Source organism: Malaclemys terrapin, chromosome 15 (genome assembly GCF_027887155.1).
Source record: "Malaclemys terrapin pileata isolate rMalTer1 chromosome 15, rMalTer1.hap1, whole genome shotgun sequence".
NCBI classification, from domain to species: Eukaryota; Metazoa; Chordata; order Testudines; family Emydidae; genus Malaclemys; species Malaclemys terrapin.
In genome coordinates this window covers 22,569,937-22,588,895 of record NC_071519.1, presented here as the reverse complement: position 1 = coordinate 22,588,895, position 18,959 = coordinate 22,569,937, and the positions used below count along the sequence as shown (strand labels likewise).

Below are 18,959 nucleotides of genomic sequence, written 5' to 3'. Positions count from 1 at the left end.
CAGTAGATTTCAGCCTCCCAGCAGCTTCTTGAGCCAGGTTACTGCCTCATAGGGAGGGAGGGGGCTGCATGTTGAATATGTTTGAAACAGGAGGGGCCAAAGACTCCTCTTACTGAGATAAAGCCAGGGTACCCTTGGAGTAACTACTGGTGTAAGCACGAGAAGGATCAGGCCAAAAGCTGCTAGCTCCAATTTAGACACTACCTTATATCAAATCAATTCCAAGAGGCCACTGGGGCTTCTCAGAAGTCACAGGAAATACAACGCCTCCAGTTTCCTCTACGGCAGTGGTTCTCAAACTTTTTTTTACTGGTGACCCCTTTCAAATAGCAAGGCTCCGAGTGCAACTTCCCCTTATAAATTAAACACTTTATCTATTCAATACCATTATAAATGGTGGAGGCTGACACCTCGCAGCCAAATAGCACAACGGGTCCTCTGTTTGTGGACCACGTTCTGCCCTTGCAAAGGGAACAGACTGGGTCTAATCGGCCTTTCCCGTCCCAACTACCACTGAGAGTTTTGAGCTATAATCCATCCTACATTGGCTGTGGGTTGCACTGCCACCTAATGGTCACAGTGCTTCATTACAGCAAAGCTTATGCATTGGGAAAAGTATTACAAGTGTGATTGCAGCCCTGAACCAGAATAGCCAGATAGCTGGAAAACTCTAAGGGCTTGTCTACACAGGGAAATTGGCCAGTATAGTTATTCCAGAATAAGGATTCTACTATTGCTATTCTGGAATAGCTCTCCATGTGGAACTTCTTACTCCAGAATAGCTACAGCACATTCAATTCACACCCTACCTTGGAGTAACTTCCACACACAGACAAGCCCAGAAACACTCCCTCCTCCCGTGCATCACCTCCACAGAGCGCACTGCTGACAAAGGAGGCATTCGTTTCTCCCCACGCTCAGTCCTGGCTGGCGAGCAAGGAAGTCCCCACAACTGAATACTTGGAAGGGCCCAGCAAGGAAACGGAGGGGGAGCAACATAAACACATGTCCCCCACGCTGGGCCCAGAGAGCCCCAGAAACTGAACTGCAGGGTGAGTACAGCTGAGGAAGAGTCATTCAGCCTGAGGGCAGGAGAGTGTGTGGTTGAGTGGACGGAGCATTGGCACCACAGTCAGGAAACCTGGGTTCTATTTCCACCTGTCTGTGCCCCGTTTCCCACCCTGTCTCGTCTATTTGGACTGGATGCTACCTGGGGCAGAGTGTCTCTTACTGGGTTTGTAGAGGGTCGAGCACAATGGAGCCCTGACCTTGGCTGGGGCCTGTGCATGTTACTGGAATACCAATAATGCCCTCCACTGTTGTGTAGCGATCCAGCCGCCTCTTTCTTTGTCCTCCCTTTGGCGTAAGCCATACATATTCCAACCGGGAGCGAGCCTCCGGGGCCTAAGCCCCCTCAGGAGACAGGATGTGGGTTCCATTTACCTGAGCTGAGAGTCTGACGAGCAGCCCCGTGGTCCCACCTGGGAGCAAGGAACCAGACAGGTCAAGTCCTGCAGGGAGGGAGGAGGCTGGAGTTAGGGTATAGGATAGGCCTGGTGCATGGGAAGCAAGTGGCACTGCCTTGACACCCTGCATCCAATTTGCTCCAGCCACAATCAAGGCCCTTCTATGAGATACTTTTTCTGCACCAGCCCATTCCGTGCCCATGAGCAGAGGCCCTGAGTGCAGAATGCCGGGCATCCCTTTCAAACAGTCGGTTCACATCACCGAGCCTTCCCGCTGCATTCCTTACGCTGCCAGCGGTGACCAAGCCAGGCCCAGGATCAGAGGTGTGCCTCGAGCAGGGATCTCATGCCACTGCCATGTAGGCAGCTCCCAGGGAGCAGCGCGTACCAAGGTGGCGGACAAGCCACGGGGTTGTTTCAATGCCTCACGATGGGCAGCTTTGGGAAAGTGAAAACCCCACTCCCTGAGAGCATAAGTACAAATTGCCATCACGCTGCACTGCACGGAGAGCGGAGGCCGCCGTGGCTGATACCAGATGGAGATTCGTAGGGTTACTCACCCTGCTGTAGTTCAGCTGTCATCCACTGCAGTCAGTTTCCTTCTGTAGCTCAGCCCAGAGGGCTGCTGCAACAAGGTTGGCTGGCTGTTGGCATTCTCTGGAGCTCTCCGCAAGCCCCCCTCTCCAGCTGCGCCGCTCCCTACACCAAGCATCTATCTGATGTATGTACCTGGCCCCCCGCCCCAGAGTTTCCAAGCGCCGCATGATCGGTAATAAACTGACCCTCGCAGTCCGTTTTACAGATGGGAAACTGAGGCACAGAGCAATTAAGTGACTTGCCCAAGGTCACAGGGGAAATCTGTGGCAGAGCAGGGACTTTAACTCAGGTCTCCAGTTGGTTCCCTAACCACTGGACCATGCTTTCTCTCTACAGCCTTGTCACTGTTAGGTTACCAGATTTGGTCTGAAATTCTGCCACCCATTTCCTGCACAATCATAGAATATCAGGGTTGGAAGGGACCTCAGGAGGTCATCTAGTCCAATCCCCTGCTCAAAGCAGGACCAACACCTGCTAAATCATCCCAGCCAGGGCTTTGTCAAGCTGGGCCTTAGAGGTTTTGAAGGATGGAAATTCCCCCACCTCCCTAGGTAACCCATTCCAGTGCTTCACCACCTTCCTAGTGAAATAGTGTTTCCTAATATCCAACCTAGACCTCCCCCACTGCAACTTGGGTCAAGTCACCTTTCTGCGCCTCAGTTTCCCCAGCTGTGAAATAGGCACGACAATCCATCCCTCACAGAGGACCTGGAGATCAGATCAGCGAGGTTTACGAAGCGCTCCAAGCCCTCTGGGTGCAGCAATAAAGATTCGTAAAGAAATGTTCAGAGTAATACAAAAATCCCCAGTTTAATACAGATTTTCTCCAAGCCTCTCCGTTTCATTCAGAGCTTTACAAAAGTGACTTTACAACAAAGAAGTGCGGAAGGAGATTAAACTGAGCAGGAAAGACCTGCTTTCATCACTCCGACATATGTACAACACTACAGTAGGGAGCAATATATACAGAAGAAAACCGGATCAAAAATCAGCACATTTGAAATCATTTTGCAACATTCCTTTTAAAAATAGATTAAAAAGCCATCAAGCGCCCTCCCACCCCCACCCCTTACCCCAGCCCGGCTTATGTCAAGGATCAGGGGCAGGCAGAGACATTTCCTAAAACGGCAACACTCTCTTTTAGGGCTGCGGCAAGCTGTTCATACAAGCAAATGGTTTTACATGCTTATCAGCTCCCCTCTGTTCTGGCAGATTGCTGCCTGATCCTGCAATGGAGCCAGGTGCCAGCGATTCCAGGATCGGGGCCCAGCACTGGCAAGAAGAGGGAAGTACCAAAGATTCCTAGAGGGGCCATTCACAGGTACCTACAGGTTTCTACTCCCACCTTGTCCCCATAGCAGCGCTAGCCAACTACAAAAGAGCTTCTATTATATCACCACTACACACGCACACAGAGCATGGCTTGCAGTCATGTTCCCAAGCAGCCAGAAGTCTCCTATTGGGGCTCCCAGTCCATGCCCTGCCTACGTCCTGCTCAAAGGCATTACAGAGTCTGGGTCTGACGCTGCAGCCATTATCACTCCCAATATTTCCACTGGTCCATAGAAGAGCGACAGGGTCGGCACCATGCTCAGAATCTCAATGCGCTGCCTGGGGACCTACTTTGGGGTACTGTGAAGAGCAACCACAGTGTGACCCTTTGTCTCCCCGATCTCACATGGCACCTAAGGCTTCAGCCTCCTGCGAGGACTAAAGAACCAGCTAAAGGACTGAGGCGCTCACGTCCGACAGATGGGCTTGGGGTTTCACAGACAGCGAACGAGGTCACACTTCACTTCTTACAGTTAAGGCACATTGTGGCAATGCCAATCTGACCCGTAAACAGGTCAGTAGATAGATAATGCGTATACACGTGCGCGCACACACACACACACACACACACGCTCTCCAGTGGATACATTTAAACCATTCTTGTGAAAAACAGGCAGATAGGGGTTGGGGGTGGCAAAGTTCAGCCCGCAACTCAGTAGCGACTGGCTCATCTGGAATTCTGCAGTGTGACCCCCCGATGCCCCTCAACAGTGGCTACAGTGCATTTCCTTGTGAGTCTGCGTGACGAACCTCGCCGAGGGACTACAAGAGCCAGAAGGCAGTGCCCTGCGTGGATCTGAGCAGCGTGTGGCGATTGGTGGGCCCCAAACCTCTGTGTTTAAATTCAGGCATGACCCCCCCTCAAAAGGAGATGCAGGCTCTGTAGAACCATCCTCCCATGTGATAGATCCCTTAGTGCACAGGGTACACAAGCCTAGCGCTCAGTAACGGCCCAGTGAGAACAGCCGGACTGACTGAACAACAGCTACCCCAGCACAGACAGCACCCAGGCTAGGCTGAGATGACTCTGCCTTGTGCCATAGCTGTCTTGCACCCGGCAGATTTCCCAGTCATCTCCTCCCTGACTCAGTTCTCAGAATCCAAGCAGGGCGTCGCTAACCACCTCCCCTTTGCTCCAAAACAAGCCGATAAAAAACACTCTTGCGAGGAAAGATTCATTTAAAAGGTCACGATCACCTCCATCACTCCCGTGCAGGGGGCAGCAGTGAGCCTTCCCTGCCATGCAGAGCCTGGCATTTCTTGCACTGACATCATACATGGATCTAAGCGCAGGACAAGCTGTCCCATAACCACCGCCAGGCCGGAGGCAGAGCATAGCAGCTAAGGGCGGGAGAAGGGAGCGGGTCCAACAGAGCCTGGTTTTCCATCATTGACAGATCAGGTGAGCTTTGACCTCTGGATATTAAACCTCTCGTTTAAAAGTGTTTTACTGGAGTCACCACTAGGAGTTTTTTTTTTTTTTTTTTTGGGGGGGGGGGGGAGGTCATTCGACGGTAGGCAACCAATACAGACCGCTAACCTTCCCTGTGCACCATTATCAGGGGGAACTGGAGCTCCAAAAACACGGTTAAAAAACAAGTATCTAAAAGTCCATCTGAACCGGACCTAGGTGGCTGCTAGGACCAGAGAGGGGGGTTGAATGGGCAGCCCCAGCAGTTCCTGGGAGGGTTAGTGGGGGCTCAGGCTGCATACCCCTCCCGCGCCGTCTAAGCGGGTGTCTGGACACAACAGGCCAGAAGGAGCAGGTGGAAGATTGGAACACACGGAATTTCCAGGGTGGGAGCCAAAGGATTCATCCAAAAAACCAGCTCTGCCATCACCTGCCAGACACTGGGCAGTTCTGGGGAAACACACACACACAATTACACAGCCCCGCTTTAAATACGGAGAAGCGTGTCCTTGGTGCAGCCCAGTCCCTTTGGACTAGGATGAGCAGGGGTTTCTCCCCACTCTCTCCAGAACGTCCGCCCATCACAGTTTGTGATGAGGTGAGATGGGAGGAGAGGTGGGATTCCTATGCTCTCCCGTTGGAGGTTCCTGCTCACCAGAGGTAGGGTGTTAAGTTCACATTAGGGGCAGCTCCCTGAAGGAGGAGGGGAGGGAATACGGGGAAGGATCCAAGCTGCCCACTCCTCCCCCTCCATGCCTTCGAACAGGGCAGGCGTCCCGCTGGTCCAGTCCCATGGGGGTGGGGAGGAAACGACATACATACATACATACATACACACACACACACGATTCCCTTCACATCAGCTGGAAGTGTCTTCAACCACCGGCTTGAAAGAGACCCAGAGCCGAACGTGAGAGGCACCGCCCGCCCTGCGTGTCCATCCGGATCGAGAGCCCCTCGCTGGAGCCCTCCTAGATCCCCGTGTGCTGCTTGATCCAGTCCCGCAGCTTGGAGACCCGAGTGTAGACTCCTGGCTTGTTCCGCTGGGCGCAGCCGTCTCCCCAGCTGACCACGCCGGCTAGAAATAGCCTGTTGCTGTTCTCCACGCTAACCAACGGCCCGCCCGAGTCCCCCTGCACGGAAACAGAACCACAGGTTAAAACAGGCTAATCCCCTCCCAACTCGGGCTCTTCCTCCATTTTGAGCACAGAAACGAGCCCCTGCCCACATACAGCTATTAACCAAATGAAGGAATTCATAAGGGACGTGGCACGTTTCTAGAAGTTACGTCCACTGGTCATTTCCACGTGATTGTGTTTAGAGGTAGGGTAGGAAGTAGGAGGGTGATCGACCATCACTGTAAGTTGATGAAGTTTTCACATGGGAATTTCCTAGGTGGTTTGTTTTTTCACCTAAAAAGACCTTGCAGGAGGTAAGAGTCTCTAAAGCTCCTTGATGTTTGCATTAACTTTCTCTTTCAGTTTCTCCCCTCCCTCTGGGACCTTGGTGGTATTTGGGGAACGGGAGTCCCATCTTCCAGCGAATTTCACACTGGTGAATAGAACCGTCTTGGCAACCTGTTATGCAGGCAGCAACACTAAGCGCCCGCTCGGCCCTCATCTTGACCCTTGGCTGACGCAGGAAAGTTCAGCCTCAGGGCTCATTGAGTCCTTGGCCTCTCCTCAGGAGACCACCAGCAATGCGGGTGGAGACGGGGGCTCCGGGCAGGTAGGCCAGAGGAGTCAGGCAAACAGCTATCAAATAGCAACAGCTTCCCAGCACTAGCGAGCCAGGACCGGATGAAAACTGACAAGCAAATGGAGGTGACCCATGCTTTGAAAATCTGGATCCAGAGCCAAATAACGCCTCCCCTCCAAAGAACGGGGTGTTAAAGAAAAACATCAGCGATTCCCATTGATTAACACCAAGGAAATAAAATCTCCCCTAGGAGAGAGACTGCCTCAGTATCCAGAATGCACCAGGGCTGATGGCGATACAAAGTAAGCCACCATGTTGGATCCAACTTGCTAAGAAAGGGCTACCCCCACTCCCTGGGGTTTCAGCACAATCTGGTCAAATCCCTTCCAAACGCAGAGGCCCCTACCTGGCAGGCATCGATACCCCCCGTCAGGAACCCCACACACATCATACGTGATGTTATCTGGTTGGTCAGCAGTGTGTTGCAAATGGTCTGGTTAATCACCCGAATCGACGCCTTCTGCAGGATGGTGGCACCAGCACCTACAAGGACCAGAGATGGGAGTCCCCTCCATGCACAGAGTCTGGGGTGGAGAGCACATGCCCCAACTCCTAATCCTCAGCGCCCTGAGGGTTACGAGCAGACAAGTGCTCTCCTCACCAACATGCTCCCTTCTCGCCCTCCCCCAAAGCGAGCCCCCCACCCCACCCCCCAGTCCCAAACTCCAGCCATCAGAACCCAGCTGCGCCCCAGAGACACCTCCCTTCCTGTCGGATTCAATCCCACCACTGACCGCCAGCCGCGCCCCGACCTCTCCCCCCCACTGCATCCCAGGCTCCTCTCTCAGCTGCTGGAAACATGCCTTCATTCTCGGCACAGGGCCCCCACAATGGTGGACTATGGGTTAAATGAGTTTCCAAAGAGGTGAGGATCTACCAAGACCTTGTAGGCTCTCCCCCTCCCCACTCGGGCTACGCGTTGATCAGCCAAGTGGCATCCAGTGCACCCAGAGCAAATACAGGCATCCATCCAGTCCCACCTCCCTCACCCCTTCCCAGGTGACCCCCTCACCTCCTTCCGAGGTGGCCCCCCATCCGGTCACCCAGATTTCCTTGCCAGAAGGGAAGTCATGGGTGGCATCAGGCAGGCAGACGGGCTGGACAGAGGTGGTGAAGGTGACAGGACTCTGCAGCTCCAGCACAGCGATGTCGTAGTCGTAGGTGAAGTCGTTGAATTGGGAATTGGTGATGATGCTCTTGATGCTCCGCTCTTGCACCATCTTGTTATTCCGGTCGCTCAGGTCGTGAAGCCCTAGAAAGGCCGTCCACAGCTTAGGGTCCGAGTACCTGCACAGAGACATGCCACAGGGTGACGCGGGGTGAAACTGGAGATGGCTCTAGGACAGGGTTTGGACTGGGAAAAAGTTTTCCAGCAAAAATTTTTTTTTTTTTTTAAAACAGAAAATTGGGTTTTCAACTAACCACGTTTCCATAAAATAGTGTTTGTTTTCCACGGAAACGTCTGGTTTCTGGTCAAACAAACAAGTGCCTGAAAACTGAATTAGGACTCTTTGGGCTATACTGTCACGAAGCCTCATGGGAGCAGTAGTTCAGGTACCTCTGCCCCCATTCTCCTCTATGGTTTGGGCTCCGCAGACAGACTACATCTCCCATGATGCACTACAGTCATGGATTCCCATGATGCAACAACCTGCCCCCATTATCAGGGGTGCAGAATGAGAGATGTAGCCTGACCAGATAACCCGGCCTAGAAGGAATAGGAGCATAAGGCAGCCAATCTACAACTCCCATGAGGTACCCATTTTGATTTTTTCATTTCGCCATGGGGGGGAAAGAGTGCCCATTTTCTGACCAGCCCTATAGGGCTCCCAGGAGTCGCTCAGAGCTCCGTTGTGGCTGCCAGGCTATTTGATGGAACACAGAGCTTCCCTCCAAAGCTCCCTACCAGAATACACACGGCACAATGCTACTACTGTATGCTTCCATGGCATCCAAAAACCTCTCACAGCTCTTCACAAGGGTGGGTATTATCCCCATTTCACAGATGGGCACAGAGAAATTAAGGGTCCCACCCACAGTCAGAATCAGGTGCAGAGCTGGAAATAGACCCTAGGTGTCCTGACTTGGCAGGACTAGATCATCCTTGAGTTGCTGCTTCCTGGGACACCAGAGCACCTACTGCAAACCACCTGGAAGGTGAGCCCGAGATGCAGTTTAAACAGCTGTGACCAGCAAGATAATGATAAACTCACACCCTTCCATTTCTCTAAGCATGGCAGGTCCCCCAGCAGTCCAATGGCTGAGCCACCGCTTGCTAAGAACTACCAGCCACAACAGGATGCGGGAGAGGAATCGAGGATCCCACCTAACGAGCATGACCAGTGGCAGCGCACTCATCATCCCCATCACTCTGGAGGGCAGTCGATAGAGGCTGCCATCTGATAATGATGGGGTTGGAGCCATTACTTGGAGCAGGCCCAGTACAGGATTCAAAGCATCCCCTACGCATCAGAGTAAACTCCCCTTTAGAGAGAACATTCTCAGTTATTCCCTTACAGGCAGGGGGAAGCCTATGCATGTGTTAGTTATGCCTTCCTCTGAAGCAGCTGGTACTGGCCTCCATTGGTGGAAGGATACTAGGCCAAAGAGCCCATTGGTCTGATCTGCTATAGCAATTCCTACCCTCCACGCGCGTGTCTGACATGGCACCAAGTCTGCCCAACCCTAGAGAGCAGCAGAGACCCAATCCCACAGCACCCACCAACCTGATCTGCCCCTCTTCTCGGAAACAGTGTGCTGCTGACACCAGCCACTTGTCCGATATCAGCGAGGCCCCACAGATGTGCCCCTGGCCTTTCACGTGCAGGCTGACCTGCCACGGCCACTCGCCCACTTCTGAGTTCTGCCCGCCAACGATCCGGGTCTTCTTGCTGTAAGAGCGGATCCCACAGTCTGAGATGGGAGAGTGAGAGAAAGACCGGAGAAAAGAGACCACTCCTGTTAGTTACCTGCTCTCAATCTCATCAGATCCCCACTCTATCCTTGGGGAATCTATTTAATGGTGCTGATGCCACCAATTGCTTCGGCAACTGATCATTAGAGTTATCACTGCAGTGGGAATAGAGTTTGCGAACTGCAGTGGCAGAGTCAGCAATGTGTGAATAAAAGCATTTGTGTAGGTCCTACATAAACTTTTTAATTTAAAAACAAAGATCAAACCATCACCTCAACTTCTTGATGACAGTCTGGCTATTCCTTAGCAAAACAAATCAGTTCCAAAAGGCACAATACAGGGAAACCCCACGATAACGCGAGTTCGGCTATAACGCGATCATAAGGTGGCTCCCGCCCCCCAAGCGCAACACCACCACCACCACCACCGGCCAGAGCGCCGCTGAAGCACACACAAAAAAAGAAAAGAAAAAGCGGCCGGAGCACAGCCCAAAGCGCGCGCACACACACAAAAAAAGAAAGAAAGAAAGAAAGAAAAATCAGCTGGAGCGCCGCTGAAGCATGCGCGCGCACACACACACACACACACACACACGCGCGCGGCCGAAGAAAAACAAGAAAAGGAATGTGCCTTCCCCACTGCCTCTTCCCCTCTACCCCCGCTTCTCCTTCTGGCGGGAAGAGCCATTCTCCTCCCCAGCTGCTCCTCGCTCCTCCTCCGCCCCTTGCACCTCTCCCCTACTCTCTGCCCAAGAGAAATTGACCAGCTTGAAACTGACTGGCTTGAAATGGTAAAATGTTGGTAACCCCGCTATACCGTGACCCCGCATTTATCCTGATCAAATCGCGTTACAGTGGGGTTTCACTGTACGTCCATATCCCCACCCCCCCTCCAACCTCCCTTTCCAACTCCATAAAATAATCAGCAGGTCTCAGGATCTAAACCCTGACTTAGGGGAGTGCCAGCCACACACCAGCACCGAGAAGGGGCATCACCCACCACAGTTCTCCTCGTCCGAGTTATCAGCACAGTCCTTCGTCCCATCGCACTCCGGGTTGGTCTTGCTCACGCACCCGCTGCTGCGGCACTTGTAGGTGTAATCCGTGCAGGAGATGGACTCCACTGAAGGCAGGCCAAAGGGAGAAGCGTTAGCCCCAGATGGCACCATGCTGGGGAACCCCCCAGGCACTAGCTCCTGGGGCGGATGCTGAGGCCTGGAGGAATGTTGTCTGGGACTGCCTTTTAGGCTCCTTCCCAGGAGAAGGGCGTGGGGACGATATGAGCCTCTTGGCGTTTCAGCTACATGGTTTTGCTGGTATATGCGATACCAGTGACATGCAGCTCCCACGGGAATCCCACCCGTGTCCCCATGTCGTGGCTTTGAGATCCCCCTCTTGGCACGTTGTCATGGTTCCACAGATTTCCCGCAAACGGAAGCCCTGTTCGTGGCCCCTTACTGGGGGCCTGCAGGAGGCTCACGCGGGTCTTGCTAATAAGCGTGCCCATTTCAAGACTCTCCTCCCCAGCCCGTCCTCACCTTTGCTGCAGGTGCCCTCGTCGCTCCCGTCCCCGCAGTCGTCCTTGCCATCACATTTCTGGTTTTCAGGGATGCATTTCCCGTTGCGGCACTTGAAGTTCTTATCTGGGCATTCTGGGAGAAAGAGGAAGCAGCCGCTGCTCAGAAACAGCAAAAAGGGCACAAAGTGCCAAAGATCCAGCTTTAAGCGACCGCCTGATGGAGGAGACAGGACCATGCTTTCAGGGATATAAAGGAGCTTCCTTACGGAGGCTGCTGGACGCAGACAGACCCTGTGGTTCTCTAGCTTAGACTGACACCTCTTACCTTTAACCCGACGCTCACGTTCTATTTCCCCTCTGTTTCTCTCTCCATCTCCTCCTACGAATCTGCTCTTTTCTTTCTCCCCTTTCCCACAAAACATTGATGTTATCCCTAGGCTTGGCAGAATTCCCATTTTTATTGATTTGTCATTCCCATGTTTATTTTTAAGCTGTTTTTGGGGGGGGGGGGGTTTGGAGCTATCAAGTTAAATTTTCACAGGCGTGCAAAATTACTTGTTTAAGCATTCCTCCCCCCCAAATTTTTATTTATTTAAATTTTGAGGGGCTGGAAACGGGGGCTGGAGTCAGGCAATAGTTATTGAACACCAGACTTTGAGATTCAGAAAGTTACAGCTTTCTAAAAGAACACAAATTGTCAACACCACCTGTCCAATTATGCAAAGTAAAATGTCCTTGAATCAAAACTCTAATACGTTCTCAAGCAGCATTTTTCTTACGTTGCCTCTCTGTCAGTTTTGATCGTCAATCGATGGAAATAGTTGTTCCTCAGTTTTGAGCGTACGATGAAATTGACATTTACAAAAATCCAACCCTTCCAAGCCTAGTTATTCCTTACACAGCCCCTTATAGTACCGCTACTTTGTCCCAAATAGCCTGAATTTGGCAACTTGCCAGCTGCTCTGCAAAAGACGCACCTCAACCAGACCCTTTCAAAGCAGGCATTTCCTAGATCACGCAGAAGGTTAGTAGCTGGCTGGCAGCAGAGTTCCTGCAGCACTGATTTTAATACGGTTGGCATTTAATTTAATTGCATTCATTGTATGGATGAATTATGTAAGGGCACCCAGAACATGGGATAGGAAACTTTTTTTTTTAAATCTAAATAAAAGTGATTATAAAACTCTTGCTTTTCTGTGGGAAAAGTGCAAATATTAATCTAGCTCCAGTCAGTTACTCTAATTTTATATTTATTTATTTATTTTGCAGGCAAAGCTGATCCTCCCTCTCTTTGTTAAAACCAGTTCAAACTAAACACAGAGTCACCCCAATTGCAGCTGGAGTCAGATCTAGCTCTCGCCTCACCAGCTCTAGCACTCTTCCCACCAGTGTTTTTCACACCTTGTCAGGTCTCAGTCCCTCCTGTTCTCTGTCTGCGGCAGACATTAGTTTATTCTCCTGAGGGCTGTAATACATTGGTCTAATTGTGGTTGACGACTTGGTGGGTGGGGGTGTTAGTGGCTTGGACTATACAGGAGGTCAGCCCAGATGTTCTGGAGGTCTCTTCTGGCCTTCAACACCATGACTTAACGGCCTGGTCTCAGCGTGGGGCAAAGCAACGGGCGAGTCACTTACTGCATTGCAGCTCATCGCTGTTGTCCCCACAATCATTCACACCGTCGCAGAGCCAGAAGCGTGGCTTGCACCAGCCATTACCACACCTGAACTGCTCCTTGGTGCAATCTGGGGAAGGAAGGGGAGACGTTAGATCAGGGGTCAGCAACCTTTCAGAAGTGGTGTGCCGAGTCGTCATTTATTCACTATAATTTAAGGTTTCGCGTGCCAGTCATACAATGTAATGTTTTTAGAAGGTCTCTTTCCATAAGTCTATAATATATAACTAAACTATTGTTGTGTGTAAAGTAAATAAGGTTTTTAAAATGTTTAAGAAGCGTCATTTAAAATTCAATTAAAATGCAGAGCCCCCCGGATGGGTGGCCAGGACCCGGGCAGTGTGAGTGCCACTGAAAAATCCGCTTGCGTGCCGCCTTCGGCACGCGTGCCATAGGTTGCCTACCCCTGCTTTCGATGATGCACCGATGCCATCGCTCACCGGTACAATAAACAACTACAGGCTGGTGATGGGTTTCAGACAGTGACATTTCAGCAGGTCTCTCTCCATTGGAGACATGCCCAGAATACACTTTGGACATGGCCCTGGGTGGTGCGGAGTCCTTCCTGCATCTCCACCCACGGGAGCTGAATATGCTTAGCAGTCTCCCAGGCTGGGCCCCTTCCTGAGAAACAGAAATGCCAGAACGACTGACTGTACAGGGAGAGCCTGCAGCTCCCATAACTTGGGGACACCAAGGAGGATCTTCGAAGCCACAAAGAACCTTTCAAATGCACCCTTAAGGAGGAGAAACAGGAGCCAGTCTAACATCAAATGGGGACAGATGTTTAGTCCCTCAGACCAAGACTGGCTCAACATCTGGGGCTGAGCATTTGGAAGAGATGGAACCTTCTGCCACAACTGGCCATTCCAGCTTGCCAGTCATTGGCCAGTTCGGCACTTGGCATCAGCCTCACATACATGAGGCCAGATACCATAGGGAATCGGTGCCCTGCAAATGCCCGAGGGACTGGCAACACGCACAGACATATTTTGCAACATCTTCATCTGAGCGGGTTACGACAAACCTGGCTGGGTGGCACCCTGGCAGCAGCTTTTTCCACGCAGTTTGGGCATCCTCACCAACCATACTGCTTAAGCCTTTGCCCCAGTGCATTCTGGGAAAATCTGGGCAGCTATCCCATCATGCCTCAGCAGGGGACTGAGTGCCCAGCAAACGTGCGCACAGACCGACACCAGAAGCACATGGAGCAATGCACTCTGGGATGCACTAGAAGAGTCAGGAGGAAGCAACACCAGCCAAAGCCATTACAGAAAGTCAATCGTGTTCCAAGCAAGACAAGACTCAGCTGCCAATGGGTACTGAGAGGGCAGTAAACGTGTTTTGAGCTGACTATGTCACTAAGTGGTCACACTCAGTAGCACAGACAGAGCCTGATGCGTTTGTAGGGTGGGGGAACAAAGAAGAACCGGAGAACAGATTTTTCACTCAAAAAGAGCCTGGGATTGAGTACACACCTGGGCAGCCCGAGCACCCACTCATCGCCCCAGGGGGGCAGCGAGCACCCATGGGCCGGGAGCACACCACTTTCATCCCAAGGGAGTGGAGTCCTGTCATTTAGTACAACGAGAGCTGAGCCAGGGGCTCCAATCTTCTCTCATTGACTCTAGGCCATGGCTAATGACATTATCTGTGGGATTATATATATTAATCAGAGAGACAAAAATGAATCCACACACACACACACACACACACACACACACTCCCATGCTCTGCCCAGGAAGGAGCTATAAACAGCACTGTAGTGCCCTGAGCATGACAGGTCATGAAATGTAATGAAATGCGTGCAGGTATGCCAGCCCCCTAGGGCATGCAGGGGCCAGGTGGTTGGGACCACAAAGCAGCATCAGCAAGGATTAAACGGCAGAAACAATCTCCCAACAGGCAGTGGTCGGAGGGAGGTTAGTGAGTGAAAGTCACCTGGCATTGGCTTTTTGCAGGGAGATTAACAATAATAAGAATGAAGGCTCACGAACTATAAAGGGATTCCAGACCGATCAAGCCACTGATTGTTCCTTATCTCCACCAGGCTGAAGGTTGGGGGAGGAAACGGTTTCCACTGGGAGCTTGATGCTAGTTGGACGGGGGTGTTCCCCAAGCCAGCAGGGTTTGACTTTCCTCCATGAAAAGGGAAAGACCAGCCTGACTCACAGTCAGATTCAGGTCTCCAACAAAAAGCCACAGCACCGGAAGGCCTGATCTTTGGAGAGAGACACTCACCCACACACACCAACACCCACACCCCATGTTCCCAGTGTTCAAGGTTCAGATCAACTCAGTCAGCTGGGTGCTGGAATGAAGGCAGCTGCACCAAGATCCATTTTCACTCCTGTTGATTGACAGGAACAGCAGCAGCACCGACACCTTTGCATCAGTTGCTACGCACGTGCAGAGCTGAAGTAGCCTGTGTAGAGCCATCACCCAAAAGCTCGGCAGCCCGGCTGGTAGGCTCTGCTGGTGGTGCACTCCACAGATCACGCAGCTGGCAACCGGAGCCACTGAGACAGCGTTGGACTTATAACCCATGTGTAAATTCATCTCCAGCAAGACAGCAACTCTGCAAGCTGCCAGAGGGGATTGCTGGGCCCAGCAATCAAGAAAGGACTTTCCCTACCGAGATCTCTCTCCGTAAAGGGTAATTCTTATGGCTTAGGATGCACAGGTTCTAAAAGACACCCCAGTCTGGCTAACCTCCAGCCCTGCGGCTGGACTACCAATAACTGCCTTCAGCCCCCAGCCCTGATGCATTATCCCAATCTGTCCACTCGGGGGAGCCCTGAGCAAGTCAGGAGTTCCCTCCCACTTGCTGACATTCCACAGAGACCTCTCTGTCCCACCACACGGCCCTGCGTAGGGAATCCAAAGGAAGGACTTACTGCAGGAGCGCTCGTCGCTGGAATCTGTGCAGTCCATCCAGCCGTCGCAGCGCATGACTTTATCAATGCAGCGGCCAGAGTTGCAGGTGAACTTGCCAGGACAGGCTGCAGGCAACAAGGGAGAAAGAGAAAAAGGTGCAACATGCATTAGCCTTGTCAACAACCATCAGCTCCTCTTGCATTCAGTTTTCGGCGTGTCCATTTCTCTGAACACACATGCTGCACTGAGGACACAACATCTGGACCAGCGTGGGTGAATGCTCCTGTGTGAGTGGAGTGGATTTTCCAGGGAGAACCCACTGCTTCCTGCACCAGGATGTTCCTAGACCTGGATGGGCTATTCTATCCTGTGCTTGCATCTCACCACGTCTGTTTCCACCCACTGGACACTTGGCACGAAGAAGCCAGAATGAGACATTATGTAAGAACAAACTCGAGAGACAAGGTTCGAACGACAGACTGGATCCTGATCCGGACTTCCCCAAAGCACAAGTGTATCTGTACCTCGTGGATTCAGTGAGTCTGATCATCCAGTGCAGGGGATTGGACTAGAAGACCTCTCGAGCGCCTTTCCAGTCCTACACTTCTATGATTCTATGTCTCCCTCTAGTGCTGGGTCCAGTGACTACAACAATCTGCTACTTATTCCCAGTGAAGAGGAGTTACTCTTTTCTCTCAAATACCCTCGATGCCTAAGGCCTTGCAACCTGGGGTGGTCTCATTAAATTCGAGCTAGGATTTCCTTTGGCCCATTTACAGTAACAAAATTCAGATCTGGCTCAGCACTTTCCCAGCATTTGGGGTGGTCCAGTTCAGGTTATTGTTAAAATAGGGCCAGAACCTTGCATTTGCCTCAGAATTGCACTAGAAAAGAAAAAGGGTTGTGCAAATAGGTACATATAGAATTCCCGGGATTTTATCAGTGAACAACGAATGCATGCTACCCAACTTATAGAGCGACTACAGCAATAAGCCAAGCGAGCAGGTGTCCTTCCCAAGATGTGATGGCCCAGCTGGGCTATGCACATCCATCACCACTCATTTCATTTCCCACCCAAACCCTCCAGGGGTCAAAGGGCAGACCAATAACCCAGCTGCATCCCTCCTTCCTCAGCAGCTAAGAAAATAAGCCAGTTCCCCTGAAAGTTCACAGCATCTGGGTTTCAACTTACGGTCACTGGAATCGTAAGACAGGAACTCTGCCGAGAAGCCAGTGTCTGTGTGCGACTGGTCTGAATGGAACCGGACCGTGATTTTGTTGCTGTTACTTGCCACCACAAACTGGGGGCGCTCTCCACAGTACCTGGCGGGAGGGGAGGACAACACAGATTTAGGAACTGTTACAGTACAGAAGACAGGGTCCCTCCCTCACCAGTAGAAAAAGGCAATTTCCATAGTGTGTCTCACATATGTCCATCAGCCTAGGACACCAGCAGGGTCTTCTCACTCCCACTCACTCTAAACAAGGGCTGACCCCAGCATGGATTAGCGGGGTGACCATGGCTCCATGCCAGGTGCAAGATTTAGATGCCTCGCCCCGAACTGCAGAGCTGCAAAGTTGAAACTGGATTTCAAAGTCGGGGTGCTTAGATCGGTGGCGAGAAGGGGGCTGTTTGATATGGCCCATGCAAGATATAAGGGCCTGCAAAGATCTCGACAACTGTTGGTAGCTGGTGTGCTGAGAGACCACTGCCCCTCATGCTGACCAGCAAGGTCACATTGCTTCCTTGTGCTTCCCTGGCTGCCTGGATCCACTTGTTGTCTCTTGTTTTATACTCAGATTATAAGCTCCTGGGGCACTGACAGTCTCTTTGGTGTGTGTGTACGTGTGTGTGTGTGTGTGTGTGTGTGTGTGTGTGTGTGTGTGTGTACAGCGCCTAGCACAACAGGATCCTAGTCCCTGGCTAGGACTCCTCAGTGCTACCACAGCACAAGTGCTACCAAGGGCTAGCTGTGAAATTTGGGTCCGGATTTAGATTCTGATCTCCCCCACATTTCCAAAAGGGTGGTTAGCCCCAGAGAGCTGACCCAAGCACTCAACAAGATAGCTCACTTCTATTAAAACTTTTTAAACCATGAATTATTTTTGCAGGAGTTGTTACATTGCAAAGCAGCAAACAGGTATGGCTTTCAATTCCATTAACAAATTAACGGAAAACTAACGTAACAAAGTTGTCCTTGTAGCGTACGTAGCTGATCTTGCTTTCTGCACACTGCACCTTTAAATTTCTACAAGTTCGCTATTGAGTATTCGTTTCAGATGACACACACCAACCACTCCCCTTCTCCACTTCACTTTTGTGCTTCTCTTTTAGGACATTTACTGAGGTTGAAAGCACAGGGCTGCTCGGTGTGAACAGAAAGAAGAACAGTCCTATCTGGATTCCTAACCGGCATCTGACAGCGGTTAGCTTTGTAGATAGCATCTGATGTTGAAATCCAAGTAGAGTAACCCCCAGCTATAGCCACTAGGCCGTGATCCCCAGTGATGGGCAACAAGCCAGATTCTCACAGCAGCAATAGTGTAATCCCACCATTCTCCCTGGGACATAGGAATTGCCAGACTGGATCAGACACCTGGTCCATCCTGTCCAGTATCCCATCTCTGACAGCGGCCAATGCCAGGTACTTCAGAGGAAAGTGTGAGATAACCTGCCCCCCCGAAGGTCTCACCCTAATCCTCAATTATTGGCTTAAACCCAGAAGCATGAGGTTTTATATCCCTTCCAGAATCTGTTAGCATTTGCTATAGCAGCTCTGGGGATTATTGTAAACAATATAAATGCCCAATCCCATTTGGAATCTTGCTAAATTCTTGGCCTCAATGACCCTGTGGCAGTGAGTTCCACAGCCTAATGACATGTTGTATGAAAAAGTATTTCCTTTGATCAGTTTAATTTGCCACCCTTTGTTTCATCGGTCCCCAGCCTGTGCCTCCGAGTCATGTCACATTGCCCAGCACTTACTTTGTATTGCTGATCTCCACATAATCCTTGGTGCAGGAACCGACCGGGACGCCAGGTTCCAATACGTAGAACAGGTTGAAATGCACCTTCACGTTCTTTGTAGGGGGAACCTGAGAGGGGCGAGACAAGAGGCAGCAGAGTCAGTGAGAGGCAAGTGAGAGTGGGGAACTGGTTTCTCTTCCTTCCTCCTTTGGTGATCAGAAAAGGGAGCCAGACACCAATTTAGACAGAAGAGGGGTGAGATTTGGGGGGGCAGAAGACGAGTCCATGAGGAAAGGCCGGAGCAGAACAATAATAAAAATCACAAATAATCCTTGGCATTTGCACAGTGCTCTGTGCCTCCCTGCCTCAGCGGGGGGTTCTTTTGCCTCTGCAGGTCTTTGAAATTCCTGTTTAAACGAGGGTCCCGCCACCCGGCTGCAGGCAG

The 18,959-nt window shown here is 51.4% G+C and overlaps 1 protein-coding gene across 2 annotated transcripts in view; it reads right to left on the bottom strand.

Moving 5' to 3' along the window:
- Positions 1-2,847: 2,847 nt before the first annotated feature.
- ST14 (ST14 transmembrane serine protease matriptase) overlaps positions 2,848-18,959 on the bottom strand; it is a 50,666-nt gene continuing 34,554 nt past the window's right edge. For both annotated transcript variants that reach the window (XM_054005361.1, XM_054005362.1), the window contains exons 10-19: positions 18,533-18,642; positions 16,739-16,869; positions 15,567-15,671; positions 12,632-12,739; positions 11,016-11,129; positions 10,478-10,600; positions 9,291-9,477; positions 7,577-7,851; positions 6,911-7,047; positions 2,848-5,939 (exon numbers count right to left, since the gene is read on the bottom strand). In XM_054005361.1, the coding sequence (XP_053861336.1) occupies positions 5,778-5,939; positions 6,911-7,047; positions 7,577-7,851; positions 9,291-9,477; positions 10,478-10,600; positions 11,016-11,129; positions 12,632-12,739; positions 15,567-15,671; positions 16,739-16,869; positions 18,533-18,642 (1,452 nt within the window). In that variant the 3' untranslated portion in view covers positions 2,848-5,777. The remainder of the gene's footprint in view (positions 5,940-6,910; positions 7,048-7,576; positions 7,852-9,290; positions 9,478-10,477; positions 10,601-11,015; positions 11,130-12,631; positions 12,740-15,566; positions 15,672-16,738; positions 16,870-18,532; positions 18,643-18,959) is intronic.